Raw genomic sequence first — 19,513 nt, 5'->3', positions numbered from 1 at the left:
ATCCTATACAGATGAATAAGCCAGAAACAGTTTTGTATGTAAGTCTAAGGGCTAGTTCACACGTGAACTGCCCGCGCGGGTTTTGACACAGAGAGAGACGCGGCGAGCCGCGTCTCTCTCTTGTCAAAACCCGCCCGCCGCGACCATCGCTGTCGCGGCTTAACCCTCTGCTGTCGGCTCAAATGAATGAGCCGACATAGGAGGGAGCTGCGGGGGGCGGAAGCCGCGCGACTGAGACAGCGCGGCTTCCGCCTGAAGAAAGGACATGTCCTTTCTTTTCTCCGCTAGCAGCAGCTCGCCGCTAGCGGAGAACAGAAGCCCGGCGGTCTCCATAGACCACCATTATAAGGGGAGGTTTTGGACGCGAATTCCGCTGTCAAAAACCTCCCCTTATACTCACGTGTGAACTAGCCCTCAGGCTGGGTTCACACTAGCACTCTTTCTCGTTTGGGCTTTCCATCCACAAACCCACTTTAAAAAAATGGCCATTTTTTGGGCAGAAACCTAGTGGACTCCATAATAGTTTTTTTTTTAAGTGGGTTAGCTTTTCATTTTTCGGTTCCCCAACTAGACCCGAAGAACGGAAAGTCGAAGACTAGTGTGAACCTAGCGTAAGTCTATATCTCTTGAAGTAAATCCCTTATTAAATTGGATTCATCTGAAGCCCCATAAGTCTGCCTTATCTAAAGCTGTGCTCCCCAAAAATGAAAGTCCATCCATATAGTACATGGCTGGGCCAGATCAAACAGTGCGGGAGTTGCTCTTAAAGAGATATTCCCAGAATGATGAACGATCACCCATCATTGGGTATTCCCTCCAACCATAAGAGTGGAGGTCCTGTGTCCACCGTCTAAGCAGGGTAGTGGTCACACATGGGCGCTACCACTCCACTCAAAGCCTAAAGGACCGATGAAGATAATAAAGCGTTATACTTTATCTCCACCAGTCCCCTATAGCATGAATGGTGCGATAACACGTATGTGTGATGGTCACTCCACTGAACGGAGGACAACTGCTCAGTGGAGGTCCCATAGCAGCTTTCTATTCTAGATCATAGAGGTATTGAGGGTCAAATGTTGAGAGCCCCTCCATATGCACCAACAGTCCATATGGGCAGGCATCTTCCTTCTGAGACACTTCCTTTAAGGGGAAGGTCTTGCTGTGTTCTGCAATACTAGACTCTAAGTGGTACTGACCATAATCGTACTATCTAGAAGAAATTCAGGAACCGTACCCTCTAACTTCTGGCTTATAAAAAGCAGAAGCGAAGTTTTCCAGGTCTTCTGTAATGGTCTCCATGATTATGATGGAGGACCATCAGAAGCGGATTTGTAGACTTTATGGACTTGGTTACTGATATGTTACCTTTCCCATACAGAGAAGGCCTCTACAACTACACAACGCGGATATAAAATATACTCTGTACATATCTATCAAGACAAGTGAAACAAGCCAGGAGGTACTTGCCAGGGGCCCGAAAAATGGCTCCACAAAAATAACTAGAAGCACCTGGTTAAATAGGACCTATAGGTTATATGAAAGCGTATCTCTATAGAGTCGATACCTTCAGGATCTACAAACGGAATATTTCACTTGTCTGATATTTCAAGCAATGTCTGAACCCTACGGTATATATCATTCATGTATCTGACCCTGTATAGTAGCAGCATCCTATATAGGTCCCTCAATGACCTGCTTACAGGTTACCATACATCTAAGAACCAAATTCACGCCACACTTTTTCCTATCCTCTTCCTCACATAGACAATCACTCTCCATGCTATATCATAAGCAAGACAGAGGCGCTCCCTGTACCCTACGGCTGGGACAAACACGACGCGTTTTCAGTGTACTCGCTCTTTAACTAACTCGCATTTTTGCAACTCCAAACTCCAGGCTGACAATGGAGGGCTCAGCCTTAGTTATCTCCTCCGAGTAGTCAGTATAGCGGTTATCTTCAGTGGTACTGCCCTCTAGGGTTTGTTTAGTGTCCTGCAGGGGATGAACAACTTTTTCTTTCTTGTAATAAGTAGATTCTTTTAACTTTGGGGACACTTCAGTGGTCGGGGAGCTGAGACTGTTGCTGGCATATTCTCCTTCTTTCTTAAGGTTACTGAGTTTCTATAAAAGACAAAAAGTAGATTAGAAAATAATTTATTTATTTATATATGGTGCTGTGCATTATTATATTAACTCTAGGGTTGAGCGAATAGTATTCGAATACCTCGCTCCCATAGGAATGCATTGAAGCCGGCCGGCTGGAACTTAAGCCCTTCGCGATCGTCCACTCCCATGCATGGGAGCGGAGGTATTCGAATCTAGGATTCGAATACTATTCGCTCAACACTAATTAATTCTGTGGTGCTTTACGTTATTATATTAATACCATGGTGCTGTACATTATTATATTAATACCATGGTGCTGTACATTATTATTTTAATTCCATGGTGCTTTATGTTATTATATTAATTCCATGGTGCTGTACATTATTATTTTAATTCCATGGTGCTGTACATTATTATATTATATTGGTGCTGTACATTATTATATTGGTGCTGTACATTATTATATTAATTCCATGGTGCTTTAGATTTGACGGTTTTCAAACAGTACACAAAATATACAGACAAATATAATACTAACAATGACCGACTGGCACAGTGGGGTAGAGGGCCCTGCCCGCGAGGGCTTATAGTCTATTAGGGAAGGGGGTAGAGACAGAAGGAGAGGGGGAGACTGTACAGATGGCAGTGCGGTGATAGTGTTATTGGAGGTTGTAGGCCTTCCTGAATAGGTGAGTCTTCAGGGCCTTCTTGAAGCCTGTGATTGTGGGGATCAGTCTTATGTGTCGTGGTAAGGAGTTCCAGAATATGGGGGATGCACGGGAGAAGTCTTGGAGACGGTTGTGTGAGGAGCGGATGAGGGCAGAGCGGAACAGGAGGTCATTGGAGGATCTGAGGTTACATGTGGGCAGGTGTCGGGAGATGAGGTCAGAGATATATGGAGGGGGCAGGTTGTGGATGGCTTTCTATGTCAGAGGTAACACTTTGTACTCTATTCGCTGGGCAACATGTAGCCAATGAAGGGATTGGCAGAGGGGAGCGGCTGATGAAGAGCGGGGGGGGGGGGGGGGAGACAGGTGTACCAAGTGTCGGCACCGTTTCAGGTGGACTGGAGGGGAAAGAGTATTTTCACGGAGGCCATGGAAAAGGGTGTTACGGTAGTCTAAGCATGATCTAATCATCCTCTGTTACTTTAAGGGATTTTCAAGGTATTCTATATTGATGACCTATTCTTAGCACCATGGCTTCTTCCTGAAAATTCCTTTAAACCATAACCTAACTTTAAAGAACAGTGATCGAGGATTACATGAATCTTACCAGCTGAAGTTGTTTTAATTCACCCTCCAAGTCTTTGCTTACAGCAGACATTTTTACAAGGAGATTGGGGACGGACTGTCTGGGGTGCAGTGTCAGGTCAAACTGGTGATACATGTTCCTCCAAAACCTGTTTATAGGAGAAGAATAATACAGATGAAACATCTTTGTAAGAAATATCTACAACACAAAACACATGGATAGAAAATCAGCTTACTTGAAGGCAAATGGGGTGGTGTTTGGTTCCAGAACTGGTTGTGTCTTCAAGGAGTGTAAGTTAAATATCGGATTGAGATACTTGCTCTGCTCGCTCAGAAGATGAGCCCATAAGGAATGTGTTTTCTCCTTTAACCTGTAAAAGTAAGATGTGGAGGCAAAGTTATCCTAGAAAGAATTTACTCCAAGAACGGTAATAAAAAATGTCCAGCGGTGCCCGGGAGCTTGTCCCGGTATAAACCCTGTCCTATGATAGTCTATGGGGTCCACGGGTTTCCAAAGGTAACCGCATTTCTACGCAGTGTGAACGCAGCTAGCGTCTATGGGTAAGAATTATTAAAACACTCAAAGAGTAAAACTGTCATCAAATCCCAATGTAATCTTCATTTTTCAGGAACAGAATAGATAAAGAAAGTTGTGCTGTGACAGACAGCCATGAAATGGATACTAAATACGTGACACAGGGATGCAAATGGGCCTTGAAAAACTAACGATTTCATTGTTTTCTCTTGGCCTTGGCTACATCCACATTCGGCAGATGTGTTGAACACATTTCGAGACTATTTTATATATCTAAACTGGGCTTGCAGAAAATCAACCACTAGTAGCCAGAAACCTGGAATACACACAAACAACATACAAAATACAGTCATGGCCAAAAGTTTTGAGAATGATACAAATATCAATTTTTACAAAGTCTACTGCTTCAGTTTTCCTAATGGCAATTTGCATATACTCCAGAATGTTATAAAGAGTGATCAGCTTAACAGCAATTACTTGCAAAGTCAATATTTGCCTAGAAAATGAACCTTATCCCTCAAAACACATTTCAACATCATTGCAGCCCTGCCTTAAAAGGACCAGCTAACATCGTTTCAGTGATTGCTCCATTAACACAGGTGTGGGTGTTGATGAGGACAGGGCTGGAGATCTGTCATGATTAAGTAAGAATGATACCACTGGACACTTTAAAAGGAGGCTGGTGCTTGGCATCATTGTTTCTCTTCTGTTAACCATGGTTATCTCTAAAGAAACACGTGCAGTCATCATTGCACTGCACAAAAATGGCCTAACAGGGAAGAATATCGCAGCTAGAAAGATTGCACCTCAGTCAACAATCTATCGCATCATGAAGAACTTCAAGGAGAGAGGTTCCATTGTTGGCAAAAAGGCTCCAGGGCGCCAAAGAAAGACCAGCAAGCACCAGGACCGTCTCTTAAAAGTGTTTCAGCTGCGGGATGGGGCTACCAGCAGTGCAGAGCTTGCTCAGGAATGGCAGCAGGCAGGTGTGAGTGCATCTGCACACACTGTGAGGCGGAGACTCTTGGAGCAAGGCCTGATCTCAAGGAGGGCAGCAAAGAAGCCACTTCTCTCCAGAAAAAACATCAGGGACAGACTGATATTCTGCAAAAGGTACAGGGAGTGGACTGCTGAGGACTGGGGTAAAGTCATTTTCTCTGATGAATCCCCTTTTCGATTGTTTGGGACATCTGGAAAACATCTTATTCGGAGAAGACGAGGTGAGCGCTACCACCAGTCTTGTCTCATGCCAACTGTAAAGCATCCTGAAACCATTCATGTGTGGGGTTGCTTCTCAGCCAAGGGAGTCGGCTCTCTCGCAGTCTTGCCTAAAAACACAGCCATGAATAAAGAATGGTACCAGAATGTCCTCCAAGATCAACTTCTCCCAACCGTCCAAGAGCAGTTTGGCGATCAACAATGCCTTTTCCAGCATGATGGAGCACCTTGCCATTAAGCAAAGGTGATGACTAAATGGCTCAGGGAACAAAACATAGAGATTTTGGGTCCATGGCCTGGGAACTCCCCAGATCTTAATCCCATTGAGAACTTGTGGTCAATCATCAAGAGACGGGTGGACAAACAAAAACCTACAAATTCTGACAAAATGCAAGCATTGATTGTGCAAGAATGGACGGCTATCAGTCAGGATTTGGTCCAGAAGTTGATTGAGAGCATGCCAGGGAGAATTGCAGAAGAGGAAGGGTCAACACTGCAAATATTGCAACGCTGCATTAACTCATTCTGTCAATATAAGCTTTTGTTACTCATAATATGATTGCAATTCTATTTCTGTATGTGATAAAAACATCTGACAAAAACACAGAAAAACCAGAGGCCAGCAGATCATGTGAAAATATAAGATTTGTGTCATTCTCAAAACTTTTGGCCATGACTGTACACCAGTGCAAAACTGGACAATTCTTATGGGGCCACTATACAAACATAAAATGTAATATACACGTGCGAAGCCGGGTCCTCCTGCTAGTAGTAGTAATAATAATAAAAATTATATATACATACCAGTATACAATATATATATCTGTATTTGTTTTTTTTTTTTAATTTGCTTATTATTACACTATATCAATCGCTTTCTTTAATTTGGCTATAATTATCATCCAGTTAATTAGAATATTAGCTTGTTCCTGCCAGGATAGGGTGACCTTAATCTTAGCCTTGATTAATCCAGTAGCCTATCGTTTTAGTACATTAGCCTAATTGCTGCCAATTGTCAAAACAGCGATTGAAGGGACATTAATCATCCTAAATACGGCAGATCAGCCCCTTGATTTAGAAAGAAGTCATGTTATAAGACAGATGTAATCGCTCTCACTAACAAGCGTCTTGGTCACTTCACAGAGACTCATTAGCAATCTATTACAGATGTATTCATTATACTATATACTGTAATATAATGAGACCTGACGCTTCTGACAAGATCAATAGGTACTCTCATTTTCGGGTGTTTTTATGCAGAGCTGCAAGACATATTATTTGAGGGAACATGACAAAAAATGGTGCCCAAATTGTCATAATAGGGCACATGGTGTAACATAGTATAATAGAATATTTGGCAGAACTCGCTAGGCCTAAAAGATATAGTTTCTGCTTCAGCTTCCAAATGTGATTTCAGCAAGAAATGGTGCATGTGCTTAAAGGGATTCTACCATTAAAATTGAATATGTAGGAATAGCCTTAAGAAAGCCCATTCGTCTCCTACCTTTACAGGTCTTCTCCGCGCTGCCGTTCCGTAGAAATCCCAGTTTTCACCAGTATGCAAATGAGTTGTCTCGCAGCACTGGGGGTGGGCCCTAGCACTCAAACAGCACTGGGGGCGTCCCCATTGCTACGAGAGAACTCTCCAGCAACACCTCTATCTTCCTCAGGAACTGGCTCCTCATGCGTCTTCTTCCGGGGGTTGGCTTCAAACTTCAAAGCGGACTACGCATGCCCGCTGTTCACAAAAAAATGGCCGCTTACAATAGAGCGTGAAGAGACGGTTCCTGAAGAAGATAGAGGTGTCGCTAGAGAGTTCTCTCGCAGCATTGGGGATGACCCAGTGCTGTTTGAGTGCTGGGGCCCGCCCCCAGTGCTGCAAGTGAACTCATTTGCATACCGGCGAAAACCGGGATTTCTATGGAACAGCGACCCAGAGAACACATCTAAAAATAGGAGACGAATAGCCTATCTTAAGGCTATTCCTACATATTAGCAAGAAAAAAAATTTGATTTTAATGGTAGAATCCCTTTAATAAATGTTTTTATAGTCACTCCCTTTTCATTAAAAGGCCATTCCTATCTTGGCAACTACTCGCTAATTCCGACCACTAGGGACTGACAGAAACAGGCAAGCACTAAGGGGCATTATACTATATGAGGACCATTATAATTGGTGCGGGACAGGTATGTCTAAGTGGTGGTGATGGAGAGGGGAACTCATGAAGTCTTTGCTCTGGGCCCACCAATGTGTTAAATCGACCCATGTATGTAGTCAAAGACACAGAAGAGTCCTACCCCTTTACTGTAGTTCAGAGATCTATAACACCGCACAAAAGAAACAAGCGACAATGTTACCTCTGCTACATCTGTAACTATACGGAAAATCTAAGAGGTGTACTATTTTTTTCCTCTTACAATAAGATGACTAACCTTAGCTCTTCCCGTTCTTTTTCACACTTTCCAATAAAATTTCCAAACTGACAGGAATGTACATGTTCGTGTATCTGAAGTAGAAACGCTTCATTGAACTCAAAGGCCTGGGGGAATTGCTCGGTCAGATGCCAGACACACTCCAAAAACTGCGTAAACACCGGGGAGATCTCCTTGGAGTCGCTGTCCAACTGTCCACATCTAGAAGCAAACAGATCAAAGACTACGATCAACATAAAAGTATGGAGGTGATATAGTAAAATAGGAAGGAATATGTTTATAGAAAGAATATTTAACTTACAAAGACTGACTAGTTCTAACACTCTATGAAGAAATGAATGTAACAAGGCACTCTTATAAAGGTATAACACACAGGAGAAATCATGGTCATCTCGATTGTGATCCAACTGTGGTTCCATTTGCATTTCCTCAAAATGGCAGCCACGAACTGAAAACTATTCAATGTGTGCACAGGATGGACAGTCTCTCTACCTAAATATCCTATCCTTCCTATCCTACTATCCTATCCTACTAATGGTTGGATGTTTGTTACTCAATCACGAAAAAACGGATGAACGGATGAACAGATTCGGATGAAATTTGGCACATAGATAGTTTCTAACCTCAATTAACACATAGGCTACTTTTTATCCAGGTAAATATTTATGTTCATATACCATATTAAACTGCTCTTGCCAGCAGGACTCTCTCAGCTAATTGGAGTTTGCTGATAAAGCCTGGTCTGTTATATCTTTATGTAAACACACAGATAACACTGAGTCCATTGTGTACAAACATTTGCATATTATATGATCTGCGCCAACAACACACTCATTATATGGCATCCCAGTGAGCTGCTGAGATGTTGAAACAATCACAGGAATGGTGTGAGGAACGAGTTCAGCGGCGGGCCAGCTTAACAGGAATATTTCCCCACTGTCAGATAGGTGTTTCTGACAGTCTAGCTGGGCTGTGAAGAATGCCCCTCCTGACAGTATTGTCCATAGCTCCCCCCCAGTACTAGTCTATGGATGAATGCAGTTGGGGGGGGGGGTTCCTCACAGCTCAGCAACTTTGTTGGGCAGTAAGGAACGCTCCCTCTGACAGTACAGAGCTATGGACGAGTAATATCGGGAGGGGGTGTTCCTCACAGACCAGGAACGCCCTTCTAACAATGAGCAGAGATCATTGCTGATATCAGATGGCTGTGATGTCTCTAGCATTGGGGCACATAACGGGAAAGCCGACACTGCGCTGAATTAAGTGCACTGTCGGCGTTCTAGGGGGTATATAAAACCGAATGTGCCCTGAAAGGTCCTCTTTAAACCAAATGAAAGAAAACGTATACCTGTCCGCAAACTTGTGCCCAAAAGATATCCAGTCTTTCTCTATTAAAACCTGGGGAGAAGAAGTGGAAGCCTTTAATGGATACAGTTCATGAGATCAGACGTGTGACAGAGCCATATGGTTCAGTGGGGAAATATCAGGAGCTTTTCTTTTATGATGCAGACCATCTACTGTCTATATTAGACTGGGTTCACACTAGCGTCAGTGTCCGATGCTAATGTCCGCTCAAGATTTTAGCATCGGACACTAGCTGTGTCCGTTTACAATTTGCATGATTTTAAATGGGACATCATGTAGTGTCCTTTACAAAGATGTCCGATTTTTCAAGCACACTGCTAAATCCTACATGCGCGGATATTAGCATCGGACGCAGACGCCAGTGTGAACCCAGCCTTAGGTTTGTGCATTTGGAAAAAACTGTGGAATAATAACAAAAGCAAAGTAGCGCAGTAGAAGGCGTATTCCTTAGACAAGATGGCGTACATGCATAGCAGGCTAAGACTCTGTCTACATCAATAAGACGCAAGGCTGTGCTCACATCTGCATTGGAGGTTGCACAATAATGCCAGACACCAGCAGTCCCCATTACAGTCAATGGCTCCCTTGGTATCTATCATGTTATAGTTCTGACATTGACATTATTCCTGTTTCCCTGCACCTATAACAGAGCAGAAAAACAGCAATAAAAATGCAGATGTGAACCCAGCCTTAGATGCTGTAATATAGAAAAAAAGAGGAATACCAAGGAAAAACAAGATCAGCCCTTTGTTGCCTACACGTGACCAACTCTAGCAACAGCCGCCTGCATATTCTGATGACAGCCTTAAATACAGACGGCTTCCATTGTCACAAACCATGTAATTTGGCCAGCATTAAAGGCCCTGTCACTCAAAGGGCACGTCTAATAAGGTGGTGTTGGACTTACCATGAAACCTTTGATGGTTCTGTAATAAGGATCAAGTAATAAGGATCCCAGTGAACAGACTTGTGATGTACGGTCCCAGCCATCGGAGCAATGTACGAGCACGCTGGTCTTCTCATCATGTATAGCCTGGACATAGAGAGATGTATGGCTCTGAATGTGAGTATATAAACTAACTAGAATACAATGTATACATGCCAGTAACAGCTGCTATCGCAATCCGCAATGGGAGGAGCCCAGTCTACATTGGTTGTATTCCTAATTTTAAAGAGTAAGGAGAACCTGTCATGGGATAACAACTCCACGGGTCCTACAAGATTACTAAACAAGGATATGGATAAGGAACCAAAGGGCTGAGGCAGGTCAATGCTGCGGCCAGGGATTGGTCAAGGAGTCAATTTCTGCAAGGGTGCAAAGAACCCCTGTGCAGTCTTTTTTTTTAATGTAGATTGTGAGCCTCATATAGGGCTCACGATGTACATCTTTCCCATCAGTATGTCTTTGGAGTATGGTAGGAAATCCATACAAACACGGGGCGAACATACAAACTCCTTGCAGATGTTGTCCTTCGCAGGATTCGAACCCAGGACTCCAGTGCAACAAGGCTGCAGTGCTAGCCACTGAACCACCATGTTGCCCCAAAACCGCCTGCCCCTATACGGGAGACTGATCTCTGAGACAAACCGGATGCTCCGATACTTGCAGTACAGTCCATGCTATGTACAGACAGTATCTGCAATACAAATTAATATTATTAACTCCTCCACTATAATCATTCCCCATGTAACTGGAGGCGAACTTTAAGACTACTTGCAAATTTGCATCCTTTGGTCTTTTAGATACATTGGAGCAATACACAAGGACAGTGAGGATTATATCATTGAGATACCGACCCTGAATAAACTTATGTATTAAAATCAAATGATTTTATGTTGCCACTGGCCATGGTTACTGGGAAGCAACCCAGTATGTGAAATGATCAAGCTGATCTAAATTTCTGACAATTTTAGTTTCTTGAAGATGTTGCGCAATGTTCCAGGAAAATGTGTTCAATGCAATGTAAAGTATAAAACGTGACACTAAATAAATGTAATTATGTGACCTTCTCCCCCTGTTACTGTATGTGTGGGATTCATAGCATGGCTATCTGGAGCACAGGCCGCTTTACAGGCGAGCACTTGGATTCCTTCCCTAATTGTGATTCCAGGCAGGGCCAAGCGCAGCCCCAGCCTGACACCATTGAGCAGCCATCACATTCCTCCTTCTGTATCGGCATACATACTAAAGAGCGCTGCAAATCCCTGGCTGCTCCACCTGTCAGGGAAAAGCTGTAACCCATCTCATTTCACATTACAGCCTCAAATACCTCTTCATTTGACAGGCTCCCACACTGCTCACTGGGTATCTGCTACTTATTGTTTCCAGGCATTCGCAATTTAGCAATATTACTAGAATATAGTTTTCTAGAAGGGGATTAAATGACCCCAGGCAGAAAAATTTAGAAATATCATTGGCGGTATCTGCTAAACATATATAGGTAAGTAGATTTAGGTCACCAATCCTAGCCAAATTGTGGCATCAAGTTTATTAAATAGGAGATAAATGACCCCTACTGAATAGAGGGGATATCGTCACTCCATAGGGAGAGAACCACCATTTAGGTGTGTGGAGTCTTATTAAGCCATGAGCGCTCCACTGTGCAAAGGAACATGGGAAGAAGATGCAAATCTGACTTCCCTATGCAGTGACGATATCCCCTCAACCCTGTCTAAGCCTCTCACCTCTGCCAGATCAGTCCTCTCTGCGCCAAGCTGATGAGATGCAAATACATCGAAACAGCTGTCCTTGGCTGAGAGACTGTATCTGGTATAATCCCAACATCATTGCAAACAAAGGCCTCTGAGAAGGTCTGCATGATGTTAAAGGGAGCGCCCTCTATAGGTGTGTTTGACTGAGACTCTGTCTTCCTAATTACATCATGGAAGATAGACTTGCACATTCTCAGTCAGCGCCCTCTATTGGTGTGCATACTTGAGGCACTGGCATCCTAATTACATCATGGAAGTCAGATTTGCATATTCTTCCCATACCCTACTGAATATTATTGGACTATTAGAAGTCACCAATAATGTCAACGACCATGTAAAATCATTAGCCTAAAGACTGAGTACATTTATAAAGGTAATGGCGACTTGCAATATTCTTAGTCATTTATAGTAGGGGTACAATTTTCCTATAAAAGATACAAAAGCTGCTGCAGAACCTCTCTCTTCGAAGATGCTGAGATATATTAACGGATTGATATCAAACACCCTAATCATTTTAGAGAGTCCACAACATGGGCAGGGAATATACCTGTATAATAGACACTGCAGTCGCTGAAGAAACTGTTCTTACCGCGTAACTCCCATTTTGTTTTTTGGTTTTGTTTTGCTATTGTCTGGAGGTATTCGGTGACTGTTTCTGGAATATACTTTGTTAACCTATCTAACTTACTTTTAATAGAAAACAGGCACTATCATTCTCCCTCGCAACCTTCTAACTGAGCCTTTACAAGAGTCTTTATCACCAGTATGTAAAGCTGCAGCATTTACCAAGGAGGGGGGATGGTCACGTCAAATGTTCATATCTCTGGTTTTATACATCCTTGAAATGTATTTCTAGTATAGCATGAAAACTAAGATTTGAGCACACCCCACTGCTGTGTTTTTAAGTATATTTCCAGTTATTTCATTGCTAGTATATTCTTTGTAGTATATCAAAACTGAAAATTTCAGCTTCCTTGTGATACCAGAACAATTTTTCTAGGTGCTATACAACCAGAGATACAGCCAGTTGAAGCGACCATCCCCCTTTGGCAAATGCTACAGCTCTACCAACTGCATTAAGTACATGTGTAGTCTCTCCCTGGCAATGCTTAGTTAGATCATTACTAGTGGAGAAATGTAGCGCCTTATTTTCTATTAGAAGGAAGTTAGATAGGTTAATAAAGTATAGGGCAAAAAATTAACTGAACAGCCCCTTTAAAAATAGCAATAGGAAAAAAAAAAAAACTTGGCTATTTCATGCTGCCCAGTGGATGGTATATCTCCCAGAGAACAAAAACTATAATGTGAACCCACCAATTTCAGAGGGATCAGAGAGAAGGATCGCGCCTTTGATTTTAATATGCTGATCCTTTTGCTGCCATAGGAGATAAGACGCAGATAGATGTGTCAGGCAGTCGCTTTCTTCCCCTCTCCACGTACAAGTGCATAGGAGTGTCAGAGCTGTTGACCAGTGCTCAGATACCTAAAACGTATGACCAGCTTACATGGTAGCGAGCAAGTACTAATAGGCTGATAGCTAGGACATTGGAAACATTAGTGTGTGGGAGTCCAAGGATTATTCACTGTCCTCCAGCTAAAGAGAACCATTATTTTCTGCTTACAAAGGCGGATTCTTCCCACGTCTACAGCACTGAGATAATAAGCACCTGCAAGACATGCAGGACTATAGAAAAGACTGACTGCGTACATTGTGTTAGGAGACATCTATGGCTAAAGGGGCTTTCGGATTTATGTAACTGAAGCTTGATTGTGTAATGTGACGTCCTGCGACTTCCTGATATATTTTGTGTATCCATCCATCGCCTTTATGAGATTTCTGCTTGCCATCAATGAATATCACATTCTACGATTGTGGAAGGCAAGGAACCTACACAATCAATGTCTGCGTTCACTGACAGCAAGCCAAGATCTTAAAGGGGGATTATCCGATTTTAGGCCTATGGGTAGGTCATCAATACTATGTCTCAAGGGGTTTGACACACTGCAGCGCTGTCTCATTGAAGCCACATTGTCTCAGTACAGGCCTAGGGAGAGGCCATCAATATCAGAAACTAGATAACTCTTTTAGAACACTGAAGGTTCCGTGACATTTATATATTCAGATACAACCCCTGCCAGCCCTCAGCTGTGTACATAGGAATAAGGACTTACCTTTGCTAACCAGACAGACGCATCCAGCACAGCTTTGATGTGGCGCAGCCATCCGCAGCTTTCTAGGCCACTCAAAAAGTCATTTACAGATAAGTTCTTCGATCCACAAACTGTAATAAAAAAGAAAAAAACATGTATGAACAACTAACTTCTGCCGGCGACTTCGTCTGCGGGTTGTTGGCGTCGATGATCTGCCTATATTTAGGAAATTGCTGGCGTCGATGGTTTGCCTGCTCCGAAATTTCAGCAGCTCTTACACTGTCCTGCTGCTGAACTTGTTCCTCACACTGTGCCTCGGATTGTTCCGGCATCTCAGCACCTCGCTGGAACATCGTATAATGAGCGTGTTGTTGGTGTTGATGATCCGCTTGCTCCGGCGTTTTGGCAGCTGTCAAGCTGGCCTACCGCTGAACTTGTTCCTGGCGCTGTGCTTGTGATTGTTCTGGCATCTCAGCAGCTCACTGGGACGCCATATAATGAGCTTGATGCTGGCATTGATGATCCGCATGCTCCGGCAGCTCTCATGGTGCTTCACATTTGAGGGTTTACATACAGTACATAAATATAGAAAACAAATATAACACTAACTGTGACTGACTGACACAGTGGGATAGAGGGCCCTGCCCGCAAAGACCATATAATCTAATGTATATGGAGGTGTATCGCAATGGCAGATGTCAGGGTAACATGGGTGGATTTCAACACCCTCCATACTCTGTTTTTAGGGGGATAAGTTGCCCCTAGAGGTTTCATTCAGCTGCCTACTACCCTATACCCACTGACAACACATGCATGCTTAGCTGAATCAAATGTGTATGTGGATGGGGGAGGAAAGGAGGAATAGAAAGTCGGCTGTCCGCTGACATATATCGTCGCATTACACATTCACATAGGGTCACACTGCGGAAAATAATAACACAGATTATAAAGTAGGTGACCAAACTCAGTCAGTCCGCTGTAATATGATCATTACTATATTCATTTACATGGCCACATATTTACTACATAGCCCTAATGACTGAGCTAGTCAATCATAGTATGCCCCATAGCAGCACAGATACAGGAAGGTAACCAGAGGCATATACTGCCATCTAGTGGAGGAAAGGAAACATGCAGCAATGTTATGTATTGATATCTATTCCTTTAGATCTGACTCATTTGTGGGGCACAGGTTACCTTGGCATTTTTATTGCAAGCTTTTTCCTAAGGTACTCCAAATAGGACAGCACGTCCACCCTCCTGACAGGTCTGTTTCAGTAAGTACTGAAATAACGCAACATCTTGTTATGGAGCTGTTCCTCTTGCAAATTTAAGAATAAACTGACAACTGGGTGTTCTTATGTCCCTTGTCAAGAGAGTAATGCCCAACATAGTCTAATAGTGTCAGCAATGTTTGTATACAAAACTATTATAATGCAAAAGTATTCCCTATTAGTCTATTTGCACATGTCCAACAAGAATAATAGAGGAACAGCACAATATGTATTTAACTTTTTTTTTTTTTTTTTTTTACTTATATAGAGCCATAATATTCTGCAGCGCTTTACAGATATTGTCAGCACCATACAATCTAAATTCCCGATCAGTATGTCTCTTCCAGAATGTGGGAGGAAACTAGAGTACCTGGAGGAGTACCACGCAAACACGGGAAGAACATACAAACGCCTTGCAGATAAAAAAATAAAAAGATACTTTGGAACGTTGATCCTACTAATATTATAAATGTACAGTCCTATGAAAAAGTTTGGGCACCCCTATTAATTTTAATCATTTTTAGTTCTAAATATTTTGGTGTTTGCAGCAGCCATTTCAGTTTGATATCTCTAATAACTGATGGACACAGTAATATTTCAGGATTGGAATGAGGTTTATTGTACTAACAGAAAATGTGTAATATGCATTCAACCAAAATTTGACCAGTGCAAAAGTATGGGCACCTCAACAGAAAAGTGACATTAATATTTAGTACATCCTCCTTTTGCCTCTAGTCGCTTCCTGGAGCTTTTAACCAGTTCCTGGATCCTGGATGAAGGTATTTTGGACCATTCCTCTTTACAAAACAATTCAAGTTCAGTTAAGTTAGATGGTCGCCGAGCATGGACAGCCCGCTTCAAATCATCCCACAGATGTTCAATGATATTCAGGTCTGGGGACTGGGATGGCCATTCCAGAACATTGTAATTGTTCCTCTGCATGAATGCCTGAGTCGATTTGGTGTTTTGGATCATTGTCTTGCTAAAATATCCATCCCCGGCGTAACTTCAACTTCGTCACTGATTCTTGAACATTATTCTCAAGAATCTGCTGATACTGAGTGGAATCCATGCGACCCTCAACTTTAACAAGATTCCCGCTGCCGGCATTGGCCACACAGCCCCAAAGCATGATGGAACCTCCACCAAATTTTACAGTGGGTAGCAAGTGTTTTTCTTGGAATGCTGTTTTTTTGGACGCCATGCATAACGCCTTTTTGTATGACCAAACAACTCAATCTTTGTTTCATCAGTCCACAGGAACTTCTTCCAAAATGAAGCTGGCTTGTCCAAATGTGCTTTTGCATACCTCAGGTGATTCTGTTTGTGGCGTGCTTGCAGAAACGGCTTCTTTCTCATCACTCTCCCATATAGCTTCTCCTTGTGCAAAGTGCGCTGTATTGCTGACTGATGCACAGTGACACCATCTGCAGCAAGATGATGCTGCAGCTCTTTGGAGGTGGTCTGTGGATTGTCCTTGACTGTTCTCACCATTCTTCTTCTCTGCCTTTCTGATATTTTTCTTGGCCTGCCACTTCTGGGCTTAACAAGAACTGTCCCTGTGGTCTTCCATTTCCTTACTATGTTCCTCACAGTGGAAACTGACAGGTTAAATCTCTGAGACAACTTTTTGTATCCTTCACCTGAACAACTATGTTGAACAATCTTTGTTTTCAGATCATTTGAGAGCGGGCTGTCCATGCTCGGCGACCATCAAACTTACCTGAACTTGAATTGTTTTGTAAAGAGGAATGGTCCAAAATCCCTTCATCCAGGATCCAGGAACTGATTAAAAGCCACAGGAAGCGACTAGAGGCAAAAGGAGGATCTACTAAATACTAATGTCACTTTTCTGTTGAGGTGCCCATACTTTTGCACCGGTCAAATTTTGGTTGAATGCATATTGCACATTTTCTGTTAGTACAATAAACCTCATTTCAATCCTGAAATATTACTGTGTCCATCAGTTATTAGATATATCAAACTGAAATGGCTGCTGCAAACACCAAAATATTTAGAACTAAAAATGATTAAGATTAATAGGGGTGCCCAAACTTTTTCATAGGACTGTATGTGAAAGTTTGGATGTTTGTTCCTCAATCACGCAAAAATGGCTGAACGGATTTGGATGAAATTTGACACATAGTTTGTAACCTGGATTAACACATAAGATACTTTTTATCCTGGTAAATGACATGGCTTCACGACTGTTATGAATTTATGTTCATATACTATATTACACTGCTCTTGCCAGCAGCCTATCTCAGCTAATAGGAATTTGCTAATAAAGCCTGGTCTGTTATCTCTCTATTGAAACACATAGATAACACCGAGTCCATTGTGTACAAGTATTTGCATATTATCGGATCTGCTCCAGTGCTGAGACACTGACATGAGAAAACCCCTTAAATCCAAATTGGCAAACTGCCAATTTGGATTTAACATGCCTGGAAAAAGAAAATCTAATTTGTCACAAAATTCTAAAACTAGAGCTATGAAGGAAGCCAGAAGTCACAGTTCTCCTCAAGCGGAGCTCAGGAGGATTGTGCAATCAAGGCCTCAAGCGGTTCTTAGAGCAGCCGAAACACCGGAGCAGGCGGATCATCGACACCAACAACACACTCAGTGTATCCCATCCCAGTGAGCTGCTGAGATGCCAGAACAATCACAGGCACGGTGTGAGGAACAAGTTCAGCAGCAGGCCAGCTTGAGAGCTGCCGAAACGCCGGAGCAGGCGGATCATCGACGGCAGTAATCTGCTAAATATAGGCGGATCATCCATTCCAACAACACGCAGACGAAGTCGCAGGCAGAGGATAGTATGAGAATAAAGGAGTACAAGTATTTGCAGGTACATTTAGGGAGACGCAATGGGTCGTCCTCCAATGATCAAACAGATTAGACGTGGCTTGTATACATGTTGAATTAGCAAAAAAAAACAAAAAAAACAAAAAACATGTCCAATATCTTATGGGTCCAAAAATGAAGTTTTCTGCTTGTGGTGCACACAGCACGGTCCTAAACACTTTAATGGGGAGACGCGGTATTTCCCTCTACAGGGGTATCCTTACAATATGCCATAATATTACAAGATGAGAAGATCACTTAAACCATTAAGAACTGACTTATTTGGGGATCCAGCAATTTATTTTTCATTTACCTTCAAGGGTCAATTTTCCTTTGAGAAATCTGCGCCAAAGATCCCACCACAGGGCCCAATAGCTTGTTTTTGTTGGACAAGTTTGGGGTACATATAATTTTTCAGCCAAGTTTAATTTTTTTCCACTAAGGGAATAGAAGATTCGATCATGTAATCACTTTTCTAATGCGGAGAGGCCAAATCTTAGGTCACGTCTCTGACATGGCTTATTAGGGTGTTTGATATGCCTCTGACCAAGATCCTATCACATGGCCACATTGTGACGTTACCGCCCTGTGATGGATATATACTAGCACTCACCTAAGATGTATATATTTGTCAAGAGGTAAAAGACACAAAGAGGATATTAGAATACAATATAACAGGGAAGCTAGCATCACGTACCTTCCATTAGCTTCTGCAGACTCGATCTCATGACGTGAATATTCTCAATCCCAACAAACTGGAACTTAATATTCGAGTAATTGTCTGCGTTTTCGTAGCCTTTACCTGCCGCTCTGTTTGCCATGGCATTCAGCTATAAAGAAGCACAATACGTTCTCATGAAATACATCCCATGGCTAAGACAATAGCAAGTAGGGGGAAAGCGACGTACTTACCTTTGGTCTAGTGTCCATAACATACATGGACCGACATTCAGGACTGGGTTTACTGACTGACTGCAGCATATGCTCATCTTCCAGACACCGTGCACTAAATCCGGACAAGGGCTGACTGCACCTGCAAATGGCCACCTAAAGTGAAGGAAAATAGATAAGTGATATGGGTACTACATCAAGCCGGAGCATATAGTACAGGGTAGGTGATAAATCTGTAGTAGCTAGGGGGTCCTGCATGCCTTGTGTAAATGGTAGTACACGTCTGACCACCACTCCATTCACTAGTATAGGGCTGACACAGAGACAAGTACAGGGCTTTTTTCAGTCCCACAAAGTTGCATGATGCGGTAGTCACACATGCACACTAGAGATGAGCGAGTACTATTCGAAACGGCAGTTTTGAATAGCACGCTCCCATAGGAATGAATGGGAGCGGCTGGCGCACAGGGGGTTAAGCGGCAGGACGCCGGCCCAGGCTGCGTCCATTCATTCCTATGGGAGTGTGCTATTCGAAACTGCACAGGGGTGTGTGACAGTGACTTATGGCCCTCTTCCTCACCGAGAACACATGCACACCTGGCCAAGCTGAATGTATAAGTGTATCAGAATGAGGAGGAACAGCTGTCAGCTAAACAAGTATATGGCTGGCACCTATATAAGGTCTATAGTGCGCTTTACAGCTGTATAAATAAAGTATACATAGACTA

General features: G+C 42.7%; 1 protein-coding gene across 1 annotated transcript in view; it reads right to left on the bottom strand.

Moving 5' to 3' along the window:
- Positions 1-390: 390 nt before the first annotated feature.
- MTMR6 (myotubularin related protein 6) overlaps positions 391-19,513 on the bottom strand; it is a 34,433-nt gene continuing 15,310 nt past the window's right edge. Inside the window, exons 6-14 of the mRNA XM_075266035.1 lie at positions 18,807-18,941; positions 18,592-18,724; positions 13,795-13,904; positions 9,818-9,943; positions 8,894-8,943; positions 7,546-7,746; positions 3,596-3,730; positions 3,382-3,508; positions 391-2,121 (exon numbers count right to left, since the gene is read on the bottom strand). Coding sequence (XP_075122136.1) covers positions 1,861-2,121; positions 3,382-3,508; positions 3,596-3,730; positions 7,546-7,746; positions 8,894-8,943; positions 9,818-9,943; positions 13,795-13,904; positions 18,592-18,724; positions 18,807-18,941 — 1,278 coding nt within the window. The 3' untranslated portion in view covers positions 391-1,860. The remainder of the gene's footprint in view (positions 2,122-3,381; positions 3,509-3,595; positions 3,731-7,545; positions 7,747-8,893; positions 8,944-9,817; positions 9,944-13,794; positions 13,905-18,591; positions 18,725-18,806; positions 18,942-19,513) is intronic.

The sequence above is a fragment of the Leptodactylus fuscus genome, chromosome 2 (genome assembly GCF_031893055.1).
Source record: "Leptodactylus fuscus isolate aLepFus1 chromosome 2, aLepFus1.hap2, whole genome shotgun sequence".
In the NCBI taxonomy this organism is placed as follows: Eukaryota; Metazoa; Chordata; class Amphibia; order Anura; family Leptodactylidae; genus Leptodactylus; species Leptodactylus fuscus.
The sequence above is the reverse complement of the archived record's forward strand: the minus strand, read 5'-3'. Positions and strand labels throughout refer to the sequence as shown.